The 15091-nt window shown below is 44.2% G+C and overlaps 1 protein-coding gene across 4 annotated transcripts in view; it reads right to left on the bottom strand.

Moving 5' to 3' along the window:
* Unc79 (unc-79 homolog, NALCN channel complex subunit) overlaps positions 1 to 15091 on the bottom strand; it is a 186145-nt gene that overhangs the window by 131421 nt on the left and 39633 nt on the right. For all 4 annotated transcript variants that reach the window (XM_050151361.1, XM_050151363.1, XM_050151364.1 and 1 more), the window contains exons 5-8: positions 13608 to 13672; positions 6559 to 6647; positions 5918 to 5958; positions 3535 to 3563 (exon numbers count right to left, since the gene is read on the bottom strand). In XM_050151361.1, the coding sequence (XP_050007318.1) occupies positions 3535 to 3563; positions 5918 to 5958; positions 6559 to 6647; positions 13608 to 13672 (224 nt within the window). The remainder of the gene's footprint in view (positions 1 to 3534; positions 3564 to 5917; positions 5959 to 6558; positions 6648 to 13607; positions 13673 to 15091) is intronic.

The following is a 15091-nucleotide window of genomic DNA, read 5'->3' as shown; positions in this document are numbered from 1 at the left end:
GGAGAGGAGAGGAGAGGAGAGGAGAGGAGAGGAGAGGAGAGGAGAGGAGAGGAGAGGAGAGGAGAGGAGTCAGAATGTGGTGTGTTACATCATAATCTCTTTTAGGCAGACAAAGACCTGGAGATTTTAAGGGTGTACTTCACCATCCTCGCTACTAAATAATATAGTGCTGAGACTGTGAGGCATCATTTCCAGAAACCTCGAGGACAGTTCAAGGTTTAGCCAGGCTTATCTCACAGAGATGAACCTTTAACTTGTGTTTAACTAAAGAGGTTTATAAGGGGCACATAGAAGCACACAGCATTTCTTGAGGATTCTGTCAGGGTGGCCTGAGAAGGCTAGGGACAGCCTGAGATGAATGAGCTTTCAGGCTTGCAGGATTTCGAGGGCAAAAAGAGACCGGCTAAGTCTGCTTATCCTGGCCAATTTTATGTCAGCTGGACACAAGCTAGGGTCATCTGGAAGGAGGGAGCCTCAGTTGAGAGGATGGCAATAAGATCAGGCTGTAAGACATTTTCTTAATTAGTGATTGATGTGGGAGAGCCCAGTCCATCGCGGGTGGTACCATTCCTGGGTTGGTAGTCCTAAGTTCTATAAAAAAACAGGCTGAGCAAGCCAGGGGAAGCAAGTCAGTAAGCAGCACCCCATGGGTGCTCCTGCCTCCAGGTTCCTGCCCTGTGTGAGTTCCTCACCTGACTTGCTTCGATGATGAACAGCGACCTGGAAATGTAACCCACTGTTTTCCTCTCCAACTTGCATTTGCTCTGAGTGTTTCATCATAGCACAGTAACCCTAATTAAGACAAGTTGGTTGCAGAATTGTGGGAGGGTAGAGGCCTGGCTTGTGAAATTTTAGAGGGAAGTTTTAATGCCTCGATTGGGGTCATTTCTTACTGCGAATTAAGTTTCTATGGTTCTAGCTAGCTGGTGTGAAGAATCAGCTGTGATTAACAGTGTACAGAACCTGCTAAGGTGAGAGATTTGTTTTACTGGGATACTCGATGCTGGTCGGCTGGAGCAGAGAAATCAGCTGTGATTAATAAGAGACCAGCATCGTTGAGGTGGAATCTTCTGAGAAGTGCTTCCTGAGAGTCAGCACACAGAAGCTGTGCTCCAGAGGGGGCCAAGGTTGTACCGAGGACTGACAGTCAAATTTGGAAGTGGAAGAGTCACCTAGATGGTACTGGTTTTGAAGGCATAAATGGAAACCAGGTGAGGCTTGCTTGCCACTGTGAGAGGCCAGGAGAGGCCACTGGCAAAGATACCGCCTCAGTGGCAGTTGAAGGCCCAGGATTGAAGGAGTCATACAGAGAAGTTGAGGTTTGGCACCATGAAGGCAGCCTGGGAAAGGCTATTGTTGACAGTGCAGCCCAGTTGCATTCTGAAGATGCCAGCACCGTGGGAGCCATGGAATGGGGCACCACGCTGAGAAGACAAGCTGTGTGTGCTGCAGAGGGCAGAGGTGGAGAAGTGACCCAAGCCCTTTGGAGGAGTCCAGAAAACCATGAGTGAGTCCCGGATATTGGTCATTGCATGCACTTACATTGATGGTATTTTGGTTTGGTTTTAATCTGGTTGTGACTGTGCCCTGGATCTTCCCTCTTGAATAAGAAAGTCTCTAACTTTTTTTTTTTTTTTTTTTTTTTACTGGAGCCTATAGCTGAGAGACTGAATTTTTAAGGAGATTTGGGTTTTTAAAGAGACTGGATTTTAAAGTGTTTTAATTTATAAAGATTGCGGGACTTTTAAAATTTGTAAAATGTTTTATGCTCTGATGTTGATGTTAATTTGTGATATTGGGGATGAACAAGAAAGAAAGGTGGTGTCTTAACAGTGATGTGTTTGTGTGTCAAGTTGGCGATGGGTCAATTGTCCTGCCTATTTTTATGTCAACTTGGCACAACTGAAGTCATCTGGAAGGAGGAAACCTCAACTGAGAAAATGCCTCCATAAGATCAGACTGTAAGCAAGCCTGTAGGGCATTTTCCCTATTAGTGATTGATGGGGAGGGTCCAGTCCATTGTGGGTGGTCCCATCCCTGGGCTGCTAGCCCTGGGTTCTATAAGAAAGCAAGCTGAGCAAGCCAGGGGAAGCAAGTCAGTAAGCAGCACCCCCATGGCGCAGCAGCTCCTGCCTCCAGGTTCCTGCCCTGTGTGAGTTCCTGACCTCGCCTGCTTCAATGATAAAACCTAGAAGTGCAAGCCACCCTTTCCTCCCCAATTTGCTTTGCTCAGAATGTTTCAGCGTCGCAATAATAACCCTAACTGAGGCACTGTGTCAATCTGCTGCCCAGATCGCTGTGCTCTGTGCTGACCTTCGAGTTGCTTTACCCAGGGGCAGGCAGCAGAACTGACGCTGTGTGACTTCTGAGCGGCGGCCTCAAGGGCCCTTGCAACCTCCTTTTTGGCTCTCTCAAAAAACTGTGCACAAGCCCAGCCTGGCCTCCTGGAGAGTGAGACTTCTCATGGAAAGAGGGAGTCCTGAGACCTCTGCCATCTCAACCATTCAGCAAGCCAGCTAAGGTCCCATACATAATATATGACCATCAGACCATCTGATCATCCAGACATCATTCTCTGTATTCCACACCCGTGACTTCCTCCTGCACACCACCCCCCACCTCCACTCCCCATGCCCCATCCACCCACCCCCCAGCCACATACCAACAACAACCTAATGCAAGTGTGTAAAGAAGCCTAGAGGAGTTCATCAGCCAAATTGTCAATCCACCAAATTGCAATCAATTGATTGCAATGACTGACTGTTGCTGGTAACCAGCCGTTACATTTCAGGACGGTTTGTTAGTAATAGCAATAAATAACCAAGACAGTCTTCAAAGGTACACACTCAAGATAAACCTCCCAAAAAGTTTAAATGAATTGTACAAAATTCAAACAAGCAGGAGAGAAATGAGTGGGTCAGAATCCAGGTTCCTGGAGCAACAAGTTAAAGCTTTTGTCATAGTGCCCTGCCGCTTCCTGTTAGCTTTTCAACTACTAAAAAATAAGAAAAAATGGAATGGAATGACCTAAAGAAACTAGGTAAAATGGCAAAAGGAAGTTTCAGCAGAGGAATATTTAGCTAAACATATCATTGAACATGCACCTTAATGAATATTTTCTACATGTGCTTGATCTAGGCATATTCTTGACATATATTAAAACTATATGCAACAAGTTTCAAAACAATGATTTTTAGCACTTAAGAAAGAACCTTCCCTAAAATTAAATCCCATGAATTGCATCACCATCTGCAGATGTTCGTGACTAGACTCTTCCCCAGAACCGCACATCTGCTTCCATTTTAGAGTACCGAACAAAGACACTGAGCACATGACGGTGAACAGAAGCAGCCATGGACATGGAGGCCATGTGGACATCACAATCTCACACAATGCAGCGCTCCCTCTCTTCCACAAATGCACTGACATGTACACAGTGGGAAAGTATGGCGCAGAGATGAGGCAGATGTCGACAGATGAGTTTACACACAGACACGGAATCATGCCCCCATCACACAGAGGGTGTGCGCTTACCTTTTTTTGACATATAGCAGATATTTCAGCTGTAAGGGGAAGGTACACAAAATATCAACAAAGAAAGAGAGCCCATTTTAAATAAGGGCAACCATGAAAAGTAATTAAAAAATACAGTCTTAGTAATGCGAACCAATGGATTTCATCAGAAAGCTTTGGATTTGCCCCATAAATTGTCATCGACATTTATTGGCCTCTATTTTTCCCCCAAAGCAAAAAGTATCTTTCTCACTCTTCTAATATTTTAGGTTTTATTCCATGCTGTAACTGTCTTCTACTTATAGGTCTAATTTAACCTTCTCAAATATGTTAAGAAATCAGTCAGGCTAAAGCCATACAACGGTGATCTCATCAGACAGTCAAACTCAGAAGTCTTACTGGGGACCGGGAAGCCACCGGTGTTGAAGCTGTGAGAGCAGCAAGGACTCTGGCCTTTCTGTCTCTGCTCTTTCTGTGACACTGATGCGGAGTGATAGGCTGTGCTTAGCACACATCCATGAGATGGTCTGAAATGTCAAGACGATGAGATACACTTATCTTGGTCTACTCTGACTTGAGCTATTGGTATTAACTAGTGCAAAGCAGCCTTGTGGTTACTTAGAAAAAAATCGTTCATCAAACATGAGTAGATCCATTAGATCAAGGCGGTCAAATTGCTGTCGACTAATGAGGCTGACTTTTGTGAGAGCATAAGAATCCTTTTCAGTTGGCATACCAAGTGTTTCCATGGAAACTGATATCTTGAGAGTAGTTGAAAATAATTTTTCCGAGAATCTATCACTATTTCCCTTAAAATAGTAAGGCCCCAAGAAATGGACTAGCACTTTATTTATAGAATAGTCTGTGTTACAGTAACTCAGAAGATTAAAGGAAGGTGTTTCCCAAACCCTGCCTGTTAATTAGAAATTAATGGATACAAAATCAGTAAAATGTAGAACTTGGTTCTTAAAAATCATCTTATATAACCACTTGATAACCTGCTGTTTGCATGCAATAATCTGATGAGAATGTCACAACTCTGGGAGAACAACCAAAAGCTCTTTCAGTTCTTCCACAGATGAGCATCATCTAAAAATGAGGTCTAGAATCCAGAAACATGCCTGATATTTAGCAGGGGCTAGTATTCTAGAAACTGAACATTGCCATACGCTCCTGTAGATCCAGCTACTCAGGAGACAAGAGGCTGATTGAGTCTGGGAGTTTAAGTCCAACCTAGGCAATACAGCAAGAGCCTGCCAGTTATGAAAACAAAAAACAAAAACAAAACAAAAGCAAGCCGTCCAGGGTGGGGCATGTTCAGTACTCGGGAGACAGAGACAGGGAAATCCAGGGTTCGGTGCCAGCCTGAGTGACCTTCTAAGAAGAAACCAACAAAATATAGTGGCACAGACTTCTGAATGTGACTGTCCAACATCAGGCACCAGAGGTTCACTAGGAAAGTGGCCTGATGCATGACTCTGTCCATACTACGAGCCCAAAGCTTCCTACAGATGAAGGAAATTTTCAAAATGTCCCTGAAAGGAAGTGGAGGCCGACGGCATCGCTCTGTTACAGGCGGCACTCATCAAATTAACTTCTCTCTTAAAGTTGACATAACCTAATATTAAAAAGTAGGATTTCAAAGAAGTAGTGTACTCTAAATTAAAGCAGGAGCTCACCGCCCGTGTTAGCATGGGGCTTCCCACGGCCTCTCCTGCTTGTCCCTTCACTCTCTGTGTCTGTACTCACAGCCTGTGCCCTGTGCCCCAGTGGGGATCATTGTGCCTCCGCCTTTCCTACCCATGTCTTTCCTCAGCCTTCCTGAGCAATTTTTCTTTTTGCGACATCCCTGAAAAGGAGGCTGGAACACGCAACTTCTCCGTGTGCAGCGACCTAGCAACTCCTAGCAGACTCTAACAGGCTCCAAGGAGTATCGCACACCTTAGCTTTTTATTATAATAAACTAGATACACTTTATCCCCATCTTACTAATTGGGAGGCCAGCTCTCAGAGCAATTAAAGGACACTGCCCCCAAAATACAGAGCCACCAGGAAAAAAAAGCACCGTGGTTCCCTTTCTGACCTAGCACAACACATCATTGGTAGCATGTGTTCTACACACAGAACATTCCTCAGGACACAACTCAGCAGGGCTTAGGTCATACACGATGTTGATTATAATATCTAACCTTAATTTTTGGTAGAACTGATAGTGCCTTCCCTTGTTATTAAGTGTTTAGGCAATATTATAAGCAAGACATTGACATAACGCTGCAGGTCAGTGAACATCCCTGAAATATGAGGCTTTGGCTGCTGTCTTTATAAAATAGCACAGAAGGAGATAAATCAGCCATGTCATTAGTCATCCTTACTCATTATTCACCCTCTCTGAAGAACACCTTACCTTGTGGCAGGAGAACATCAATCAGCCACTCGCTGTGGTCCCTAGGAAGAAAAATGAAATTGGTTTCTGAGCTCCACTGGATTGTTCCCCCTGCGCATGCTCGTCTGTGAGTTATAGACTACTGATTGAAGCTATTCATAGGGAGTGTAATTAAGAGCACTGTTGTATGAACTTTTGAGCATCTAATGCATCCCAGTCAATCTATAAATTACGAGCATTCCTCGTACTCCGTTGTCCGTAAACGATGGTTTCCCAATGTTAGTTCCGCCAACCCCGACACGGGCCATAGACACGGAGCTGAGCGAGACCACAAAGGACAGCTCACAAGGACAAAGAGCCCACTGGAGTGATGACACACTGGCTTTGGAAACTCCAGGCTTCTCTAGCATCAGGCTTTCTCTACAGCCTCTTCTTAGAGAGGCTGCTTCAGAATCAGAGCTGCTCCATTGCTTGGAATTTCCTTCTTGTGTCTTCTAAAGACAGATGTGGCAACTTGTGTCTTTGATTGAAATCACCCAAATTGTGTTAAACGTCAGACAAACAAATCTCTAAAAGTCACAGTAAGGCTGGCGGGAAAGTCAAGTAACCAACCTTGGGGCAAACAACTTTCCTTGCAGTCTGGTTCAAGGACTCATACCTACCCTGCAATCCTCTCGCTGCATTCTTCGCAGAGGTACAGTGGAGGTGGCTTATCACCCAAAGCCACTGATAAGGAAGGGTCTATACACATCTGAAACAAATGACAAGACAGAATGACCCTTCCTGCTCTGATGCACCATGTCCCCAGTCTATGAGACGCATACCATATATGGACAGAGGCAGCCTTTTATTATCAAGGTAGAAGAAACTGGTTTAGTAAACCACCTGCTCTGCTGAGGAGCCCACACTGGGGATGTAAATGTGCCTGCCAGGGTTCCTCTGTCTGGCTATTTGCAATTCAAGTACCAAACACTGTCAAGAAATCTTCCCTCCTGCCACAAAGCTGAAAAATCCCCCTGTTCTCAGGCTGCTCAATTGTGTTATATCGGTGACAAACACAGCAATCTCTCTTTAGGAAAAGGAAGATCCATCATTAAGAGTTCAGAATCATTAGCTGCCATCCAAATGCTGGCAGCAGACGTCACAGGAAATCTAGTACCGAGGGGTGCTTTTCCTCATTCCTGAACCTCAACTCTCACGCTTACAGTGCCCCATTTGTGCTTTTCTCCACACCCCCAACTGCAGCTCATTTGCCCCATGCCTTGTTGTCTATGCCCCAGCAGAGACACAAGTGTTCATGTCACATTATTAGGGTGTCTGGATGTTTTCAATCAAGTCAACAGTCAGGTACCTAACTGTGCTTAAACTTCCCATCAATTCAACTTTCTAGTATTTCAAAAGTCATCCTGCATTCTGTGCCTGCCTTCAAGAATAATACGCCTCTGATTTAGCTGAGTACCAGGTAATATGCCTGGTACACACACTCTTCTTCCTTTAGCTTTTTTTCATTTACTTGAAGGAGGAAAATAACCCACATTTACAACCCCACCTATAATTCAGAGCCAAAATCTTGAGAGGTTTTAGTGATGGGATCAATACCAAAATTGCTAAATTTAAACAATTAAGTCAACAAAGTTCATAAGAGTCAACAAAGTTCATAAGTTGCATATTAGCTAATGACAACAATCTACTGTGGAATATTTCCTATGTAAATTTCTTGATTCTTTAGACACAATTAGTAACTACTGTTTGGTCTGTGAGAGTGGCAATTTTTTCACAAATAATCAAAGAGTAAGTATTTTAGGTTTTGTGAGCCATATACTCTCTGTCACAGCTACTCAACTCTTCAGGTATTGCATAAAAGCAACCACTCTGTAAGCAGACGAGCAAAGCTACATTCCAATAAAACTTTATTGATGGTAACAAGCAGTAGACACATTAGCAGCAGACACATTAGCACCACAGGTTTGCTGACCCTGTCTTATATAATTCTCTGGGCTTCAGCCAATTTCATAAAGCGAATTTTAAATGGAACCAGGAATAACCAAAAGTGGAAAGTGACATAAGACTCTAAGTTCTGACTTGTTTTCGCCCCATCCCTATGGCAACGGTTGGCTCTTCAAACAGTGCTGTTCCCTGGGACAAATCATTAAAGCCTCAGACTGCAGTGTCTGTGGCAGAGAGGGCTTTGCTGAGGACTCACTTGCACCCTGTGTAGAGCTCCTGAGCACTGGTATTTCACGCTCTTTTCCAGTAAGTCCTCGAAACGTCTGCCAGACAAAGGTAAGTTTTCCATTCCACTCAAAAGGAAAACTTCCTGGGATGTTAGATTGACAGCCATTAGAGACTGGCTACCTGACTTTTGACCTGCTGGTTATGTAATTAATATGTCTGCTCAGTTCGGTTCTACTAATATGTTTCTGTCTGGCCATTGAATTAAAACAAACCAACCAACCAACAAGAACAACAACAAAGTGATTGTTGCTGGCAGGCACCATACCTTTAATCCCAGCACTCAAGAAGCAGAGGCAGGGGGATTATTTTAGAGCTTGAGGCCAATCTAGTCTACATAGGGATGGGGCTAGCCTGAGCTACCTAGTGAGTTCTAAGCCAGACAGAGCCATATAATGAGATCCTGTCCTAAAAAATAAGAGATTGTTTATAATCTATGCCCAATGTACAGACTCAGGAAAACAGATAAAGAAAAATTACAAATAACTCATGTCAGTGAATCATCCTCATCCACTCTGCGGTGACATTTTTATGGGTATCACTGGCTGGTTTTCACTTCCAGTGAGAACCTGTATCTAAATAGACTGAATCTATGTCAGACTACACGATCTCATAGCTTCCCTTTCCAGGAAGCCTCAGGCATCGGAGTCCCTGCACCTGTGTGTTCTGTGGTAGTGGTAGGCTCTTCAGAGCAGCCATGGTTGCAAAGAGTAAACCCCGCTGAACCGTGCCTGCTAGAGTGCAAACCATGGCCCCACATGGGAAGCATTGCCCGGACTGTTGTTTTCTAGAAAGTGAAACACTAGAGACTTTTTAAAAAGAGGGAAGAGATTTGGCAGGAAGAAGGCACGCAATGAAAATATCTTCGGAGCAGATTAAGGTGGTGGCTGTGAACATTTGAATGTGCTAAATACCAACTGTTTCCTTTCACATGGTAAGTTTTAAATTTAAACAATTTCTATGTGAATTTCATCTCGATAAAGAAAAAATACCAAAGGCAGGCTGGCGGTGCCTGGCCTCCAGGACTGGGCTCCTGGCATAACAGTAAGGTCAACCCAGATGAATGGGCTGGGCTGCCTGCCTAGCAAAGGAGAAAATCTAATTTCTCCTTTCGGTGATTAGATGGCCAGAAAGCATTACTAACCAGGATGCCAGAGGACTCTAGAGAAGGCAGTCTGCCATAAAAGCAAGGAAAAAAATACCTGTGACAGGCAGAAGCAGGGAGGGAAGACACAAAAGCCGTGTAGGTCTCCCTGCTATGAAAGCCACCGACTGCACAAACCACACGTGACATACTATCTGTTCACTCCAGCATCCGCATACCAGAGAAAAAGACTTTGAGCCCCACATCTTCTTAGCTTGAGAACGGAGGTTACATGAAAGACTATGCACTGCAAAGCCCCTGCTCCTGTTGTGGCTCAGGCTCAGCTGCTCTTTCTCTGGAGTCATTCGGTTTTCTGCCATTAAAGGCAAGCATCCAATATAAGGACACAAGGAAGTCCTGCGACAGGTGACGCACGGAGACGGCAGTGCTACCACCGTCGCCCAGCACATTGTTAGTCCTTTGTAGTTACCGGATCTCATTTTACCTGGCGCTGTCCCTACACAGTGGCAGTGCTGGCTTCCTGTTATTTAGGCACCGACAGTCTGCCTAGACAAGGGAAACAGACTCCAGTAACACCAGATTCTCAAAAGCACCTGTACATGCTCCTAACTTCAGCCAGCACCCACTCCTTACAGTGCAATGTTAACCCATGCATATCCTGATGTGGGAGTGATTTCTTATTAATAAAGAAACTGCCTAGGCCCCTTGATAAGGCCCACCCTTAGGTGGGTGGAGAAAACAGAGGAGAATTCTGGGAGAAGGAGGCTTGGTGGAGGAGTCGCCATGGTTCTCCCGCTCCAGACAGACGCAGGTTAAGATCCTCCCTGGTAAGCCAGCTCGTGGGCTACACAGAATATTAGAAATGGGTTAGAACAATATGTAAGAGCTAGCCATAAGGAACTGGAACTATCCGGGCCAGGCAGTGTTTGAAAGAATACAGTTTCCGTGTAATTATTTCTGGGTATAAGCTAGCCATGCGGGCGGCCGGGTGCCGGGGACGCAGCCCTGCCGCTCCTATTTCAACAGATGGCGCCCAGACGTGATGGGCTAAATCCACTTAAAAACCTGAGAAGGCTTAAAAATAAGGGAGAGAGAGTTTAACACAGATTTTTGCTGTTTTGTTGGTGGCGTGCTGTAGAGAGATTCCTGATTCAGCTACAACAGCAGAAAAATAAGCTACATCATTTTAAAGCGCGGCTTCCTGGGGGCTGTGCTGCCAGCATGAACTCTGGCTTTAAAGCATTTCAAGGCTTTTATGGGACTGGATGTTTGTGTTCCGCTTGGGATCGGAGGAGAGTGCTCTGAGACCGTGCAGATGGCTCAGAGCTCCCCGCCTGCACCTGGGCAGAAGGCAGAATCAGGCTTAGGCAGGCGGAAGAGCATGGCGGATTCCTGCCGCTATACAGAGACGCATTTTCAGACTGCGCAGTGCTCTGCATGTCAGATTTGGCTGTAACTTGGATGAAAAGAGTTTCTGTGCTGCACACTCAGTCTCAGAGTTAAACTGCTGAGTGCGGCTCCAATGTGGACTTGCTGTGTGCCTGAAACTGTGAATGGTTCAGGGGCACCAAATGACTCTGAGGCAGGAGCGGCTGCTCCATGCTGAACTGTGCTGATCTCAGGCAGGAACTACCGTAATTACCTTAAAACCGTGCAGTTAAGGTTTAGACTGGGCAGGACACAGGCAGTACCGTATTACCTGTAAATGGTGCAACTTAAGTTTTTAAGAAATGCTTAACATTTTAAGAAATGCTCCTGTATAGTAAAGAAATTACAGATTCACAATAAAACAGATTCAGACACTGTTGGATAAATGTACGTAGGCTTGGGAAAGAGAAGAAAAAGAATATAAAGAATAAAGTTAATGTCTTAAAAAGAAAAAGGGTAAAGTCTTTAAAGAGACAGAGTACAGAAGTACAGAGAGTTATAGATTAAAAGAAATAAAGAAATATAAGCCACGTAAAAATGGAAAATTCACAGAGAGTCTGGATTATGTACATTGTGTTTTCTTTAAAATTTTTGACTGTGAAGGAGCTAAGTACAGAGAGACATTTCATTACATGGGCTGCCAATCTAAACCAAAATGGATATAAGGGTATTATGATTTCAGAATTTGGGTCTAAGGATATGATGCTTTGGAGAGGGTCTTCTTTTGTTTTTGCAGAGGATGAGACCCTGTGGATTGCATCTATTCCGATTTGGTATGATAGACCACGCCCTCCTGAAAGGTTGCTGTGAATACCCTCAAAAAATTGCTTCGCTCAATTGCCAACTGAGATGAAACTAGCATACAGGTTATATCATGAACAACCTAATTAACGACGCCCCTATTCAGCAGGAAGCAGTTTGTAGAGAAAAAACTACGCCCATGTTCCCAAATATTGTTTATAAATGTTCTTTTACATTTAAAGGGGGATATGATATAGATATGAATAATTTGCATTGGTATGGATTTTATGGTCAATTTTGTTATATGTATATGTATTTTTGATCTTGATTAAGGTATTGTGATTGTGTAGTTCATTTAAAAATGTAATGTATAATTAGGAAATATAGGTTGTTAATGGATAATCATCGCTAATACTTAAGCTTGTAGTCATGTTAGTTAGATTTTCTAGATATATAGAGAGATATTTTAGTTAGATAGGCATTCTTCATATCTTTCAAAGGCTGCAGAATATGGCATTTAAGATATTTTAATAACTTAGGGTTTTTCATGACAATGAGACACATTTGCTCCTGGCAGCACCAATCTATTTCAAGAGGAAGATGGGCATCGAAGAGAATCCTTATGGAGTTTGATAGCCATTTGGGCAAGAAACTGCTCTTGCCTGGACTGTTGCATAAACTGGACACAGAGAACCCGCAGAGAGAGGACTGCTGAACTTGCCTAAAGGTGAGATGACCTTTTGGGGTTCCTGCTTCATGAAAGAGTCTGTGAGACATTCTGCAGGACACAGCAAAAAGTGACTGAACTGTCTTTGGAATTTCTTGCTTGATGAGAATGTCTGCTGGATACTATGGGCCTGTAGGCCGAAGATGGATGCCCCAACGGTACAGAGGAACTTTGGGTGACTGTCCAGGCAGCGAGATGTCTCTGTCATTTCTAGAGTTTTCTTATTTCTTGTTTGATAGGTAATATTATATCCTTCTGGAGTCTTTGATGGAGTTGAAGAATGGTTAGTTATAGTTTTCCTTAGTTATGATAAGAGATAAAATAGATATAAATATTGTAACTGTAATTCTTACTTGATAACTGTTTTGTTATATGTAATTTTACTATGTTAAAGTTAAAGCCTTTCTTTTTTGTTTAAACAGAAAAAGGGGAAATGATGTGGGAGTGATTTCTTATTAATAAAGAAACTGCCTTGGCCCATTTTATTGGATAGAAAATTAGGTAGGCGGAGTAGACAGAGGAGAATGCTGGGAAAAAGAAGCTGTGTGAGGAGTCGCCATGGTTCTCCCGCTCCAGACAGACGCAGGTTAAGATCCTCCCTGGTAAGCCAGCTCGTGGGCTACACAGAATATTAGAAATGGGTTAGAACAATATGTAAGAGCTAGCCATAAGGAACTGGAACTATCCGGGCCAGGCAGTGTTTGAAAGAATACAGTTTCCGTGTAATTATTTCTGGGCATAAGCTAGCCATGCGGGCGGCCGGGTGCCGGGGACGCAGCCCTGCCACCGCTCCTGTTTCAACAATATCCTAACATGTTCAAGCCACCCGCATGGCCTGCATCCAACAAATACGATACTATAAACAATTTTGTTTGCTAAGATGTGATTACTCCTCAGAACATCCAACTTCAAGTCAGTTTCAATAGGGTTGGACAATACGTATAGAAAAGAATGAAGCTGAGAGTTAGGGTACCTGGCTCTGTCTTTAGTTTTATGCTAATTGCCTATTGGCCCCATGCAACAATCTGCTCACCTCTAGTGTGACCTACTGTTTGCACATTACCCAAATATCTCTCAGTCAACTAGCCCACATCCATGATTTGACTTCACGCCTTTGTCTATTTTTGTCTTACCGCTCTCAAATTTGAATAGTCTCATAGCAGACCCTCTGAAGTGGTAACTTATAAGGAAGGGGGTGCGGATTTGAATGTATTAGCTTAGATAGAAACCAGGTAAGATAAACTGTGTGTTCGTCCGCATTCTTCTGATAATCAGCCCAATGCTATACAACCCTTGACTGTGAATTCACAGCCCCAACTCACAGACACCACCGTTCCTCTTGCCCAAATACAGAGCCTGAGATGGACCGCAGAGCTCTTTTTACAGAGACACAAGCAACTTGCTCTGTTCACCCGGCAGTTTACTAACTGAACAGCCTAGAACACAGCCAGTGGCGGCCCAAGCTTGGGAAGCAGTACCTTCACAGCCGGCTTGTTAATTGCATTGTGGCATTCGATGTGCTGGCAGTGGATGGGATTCCAAGCTGGAAAGCAAAAGAGAGCCGGTAAAGATCTCTCACTGCAATTGAGACCCCAGTAAAAAACACACTAGATAGTTCACTAGTTTTCTTTCTCCTAAACAGAAACATCATCAGATGGTGTCCTAACAGACTCAATCACCTATGAAAACAAGTTAAAATCAGGCAAAGACATGGTGACTCTATTCGCCTTCCCTGGGAAAGAAAGCCAGCGGCAGGTAGAGCTCACAGGTCCATAATATTCATGAGTTCTCAGGTTTCCCAAGGATATTTTCACTGGATTCCCCAACAGTTCTGCAGCTAGGTATGACAGTTTATTCAGCTCTTGTCACATAAAACTAAATTAAATTTTCTGGTTGTGATGGTGTACACTGGTAGGATTTGCTGAAGGAGGTGGAGGCAGGAGGATCATGAGTTCAAAGCCAACCTGGGCTATACTTTAAAAAAAAAAAAAGCCAGGGAGTAGTGGCGCTTGCTTTTAATTCCAGCACTCAGGAGGCAGAGGCAGAAGGATCTCTGTGGGTTCAAGGCCACCCTAGTATACAGCGCAAGTTTCAGTACAGAGAAACCCTGTCTCAAAAAAGTTAAATTTAAAAAGGTTATGTCACCCGATATTGTCACAGTCCAGGTAAATGCAAGCTGAGGCTAGACCCTGCAGCGCTAGGCTCTCGAGCCTGGCTCACCTCACAAAGCACTACGCACAACGCCCTAAGCTTTTAGCACCAGCGGCTTTTCAAACAGGCAATGACGTGATGGGTCAGAAGGAATTCTCCACCATTCTAGTTCCCACCCCTTCTTCTTCTTCATGTGGAGACTGGAAAGATGAACCTCAGCTAGTCTGCTGATACCTGTACCAAGTCCCTAACTCAGTCTCTATAATACAGAATGAGGGCCAACAGGACGTGATCTGAGATGGACCAGGAAGCGCTCACAGCCAGCCACCGCCCTTTACGCGCTCTGATGCACCGAACAGCACGTTGTCATTCCAACGAGGTAAAATGTTTGTGTGCTTCAAAGTAGGCCTGTTCTGAACGGCCACAGTCTAATCTTACGGGACTGCGGGTCAGTTCATCCTAAGCACCGACCAGAAAACAGCACTCTAACCACAGGTTCGTATTGGCTCGCTCTGAGGGAAAGACCTGAGTAGATAAATGAAGACTCACTCGGGTGTGGGCATCACATAACCAGATTCCTTTCCAATATGTCACAAAAGCAAGATGTTCGAAGAATAGCTGTAAGTTTCCTTCTGCCATGGGAGAAAGTTCACAACTGCCTTGAGACAGTGACCTGCTGCAAATACGTGGGACAGACGCCCTCCTTCTCCATCCCAAACTCACGAAAGACATAACTAGTCCATTCCAGCCTTCTTCCTGCTGAGTTCATAACGGAGCTTCAATCCTTCCTCCAGTGCCTGTCACCATGGGT

This window comes from Alexandromys fortis, unplaced genomic scaffold (assembly GCF_014885135.2).
Source record: "Alexandromys fortis isolate MF-2015 unplaced genomic scaffold, M_Fortis_MF-2015_v1.1 scaffold_63, whole genome shotgun sequence".
Lineage (NCBI taxonomy): Eukaryota > Metazoa > Chordata > Mammalia > Rodentia > Cricetidae > Alexandromys > Alexandromys fortis.
The sequence above is the reverse complement of the archived record's forward strand: the minus strand, read 5'-3'. Positions and strand labels throughout refer to the sequence as shown.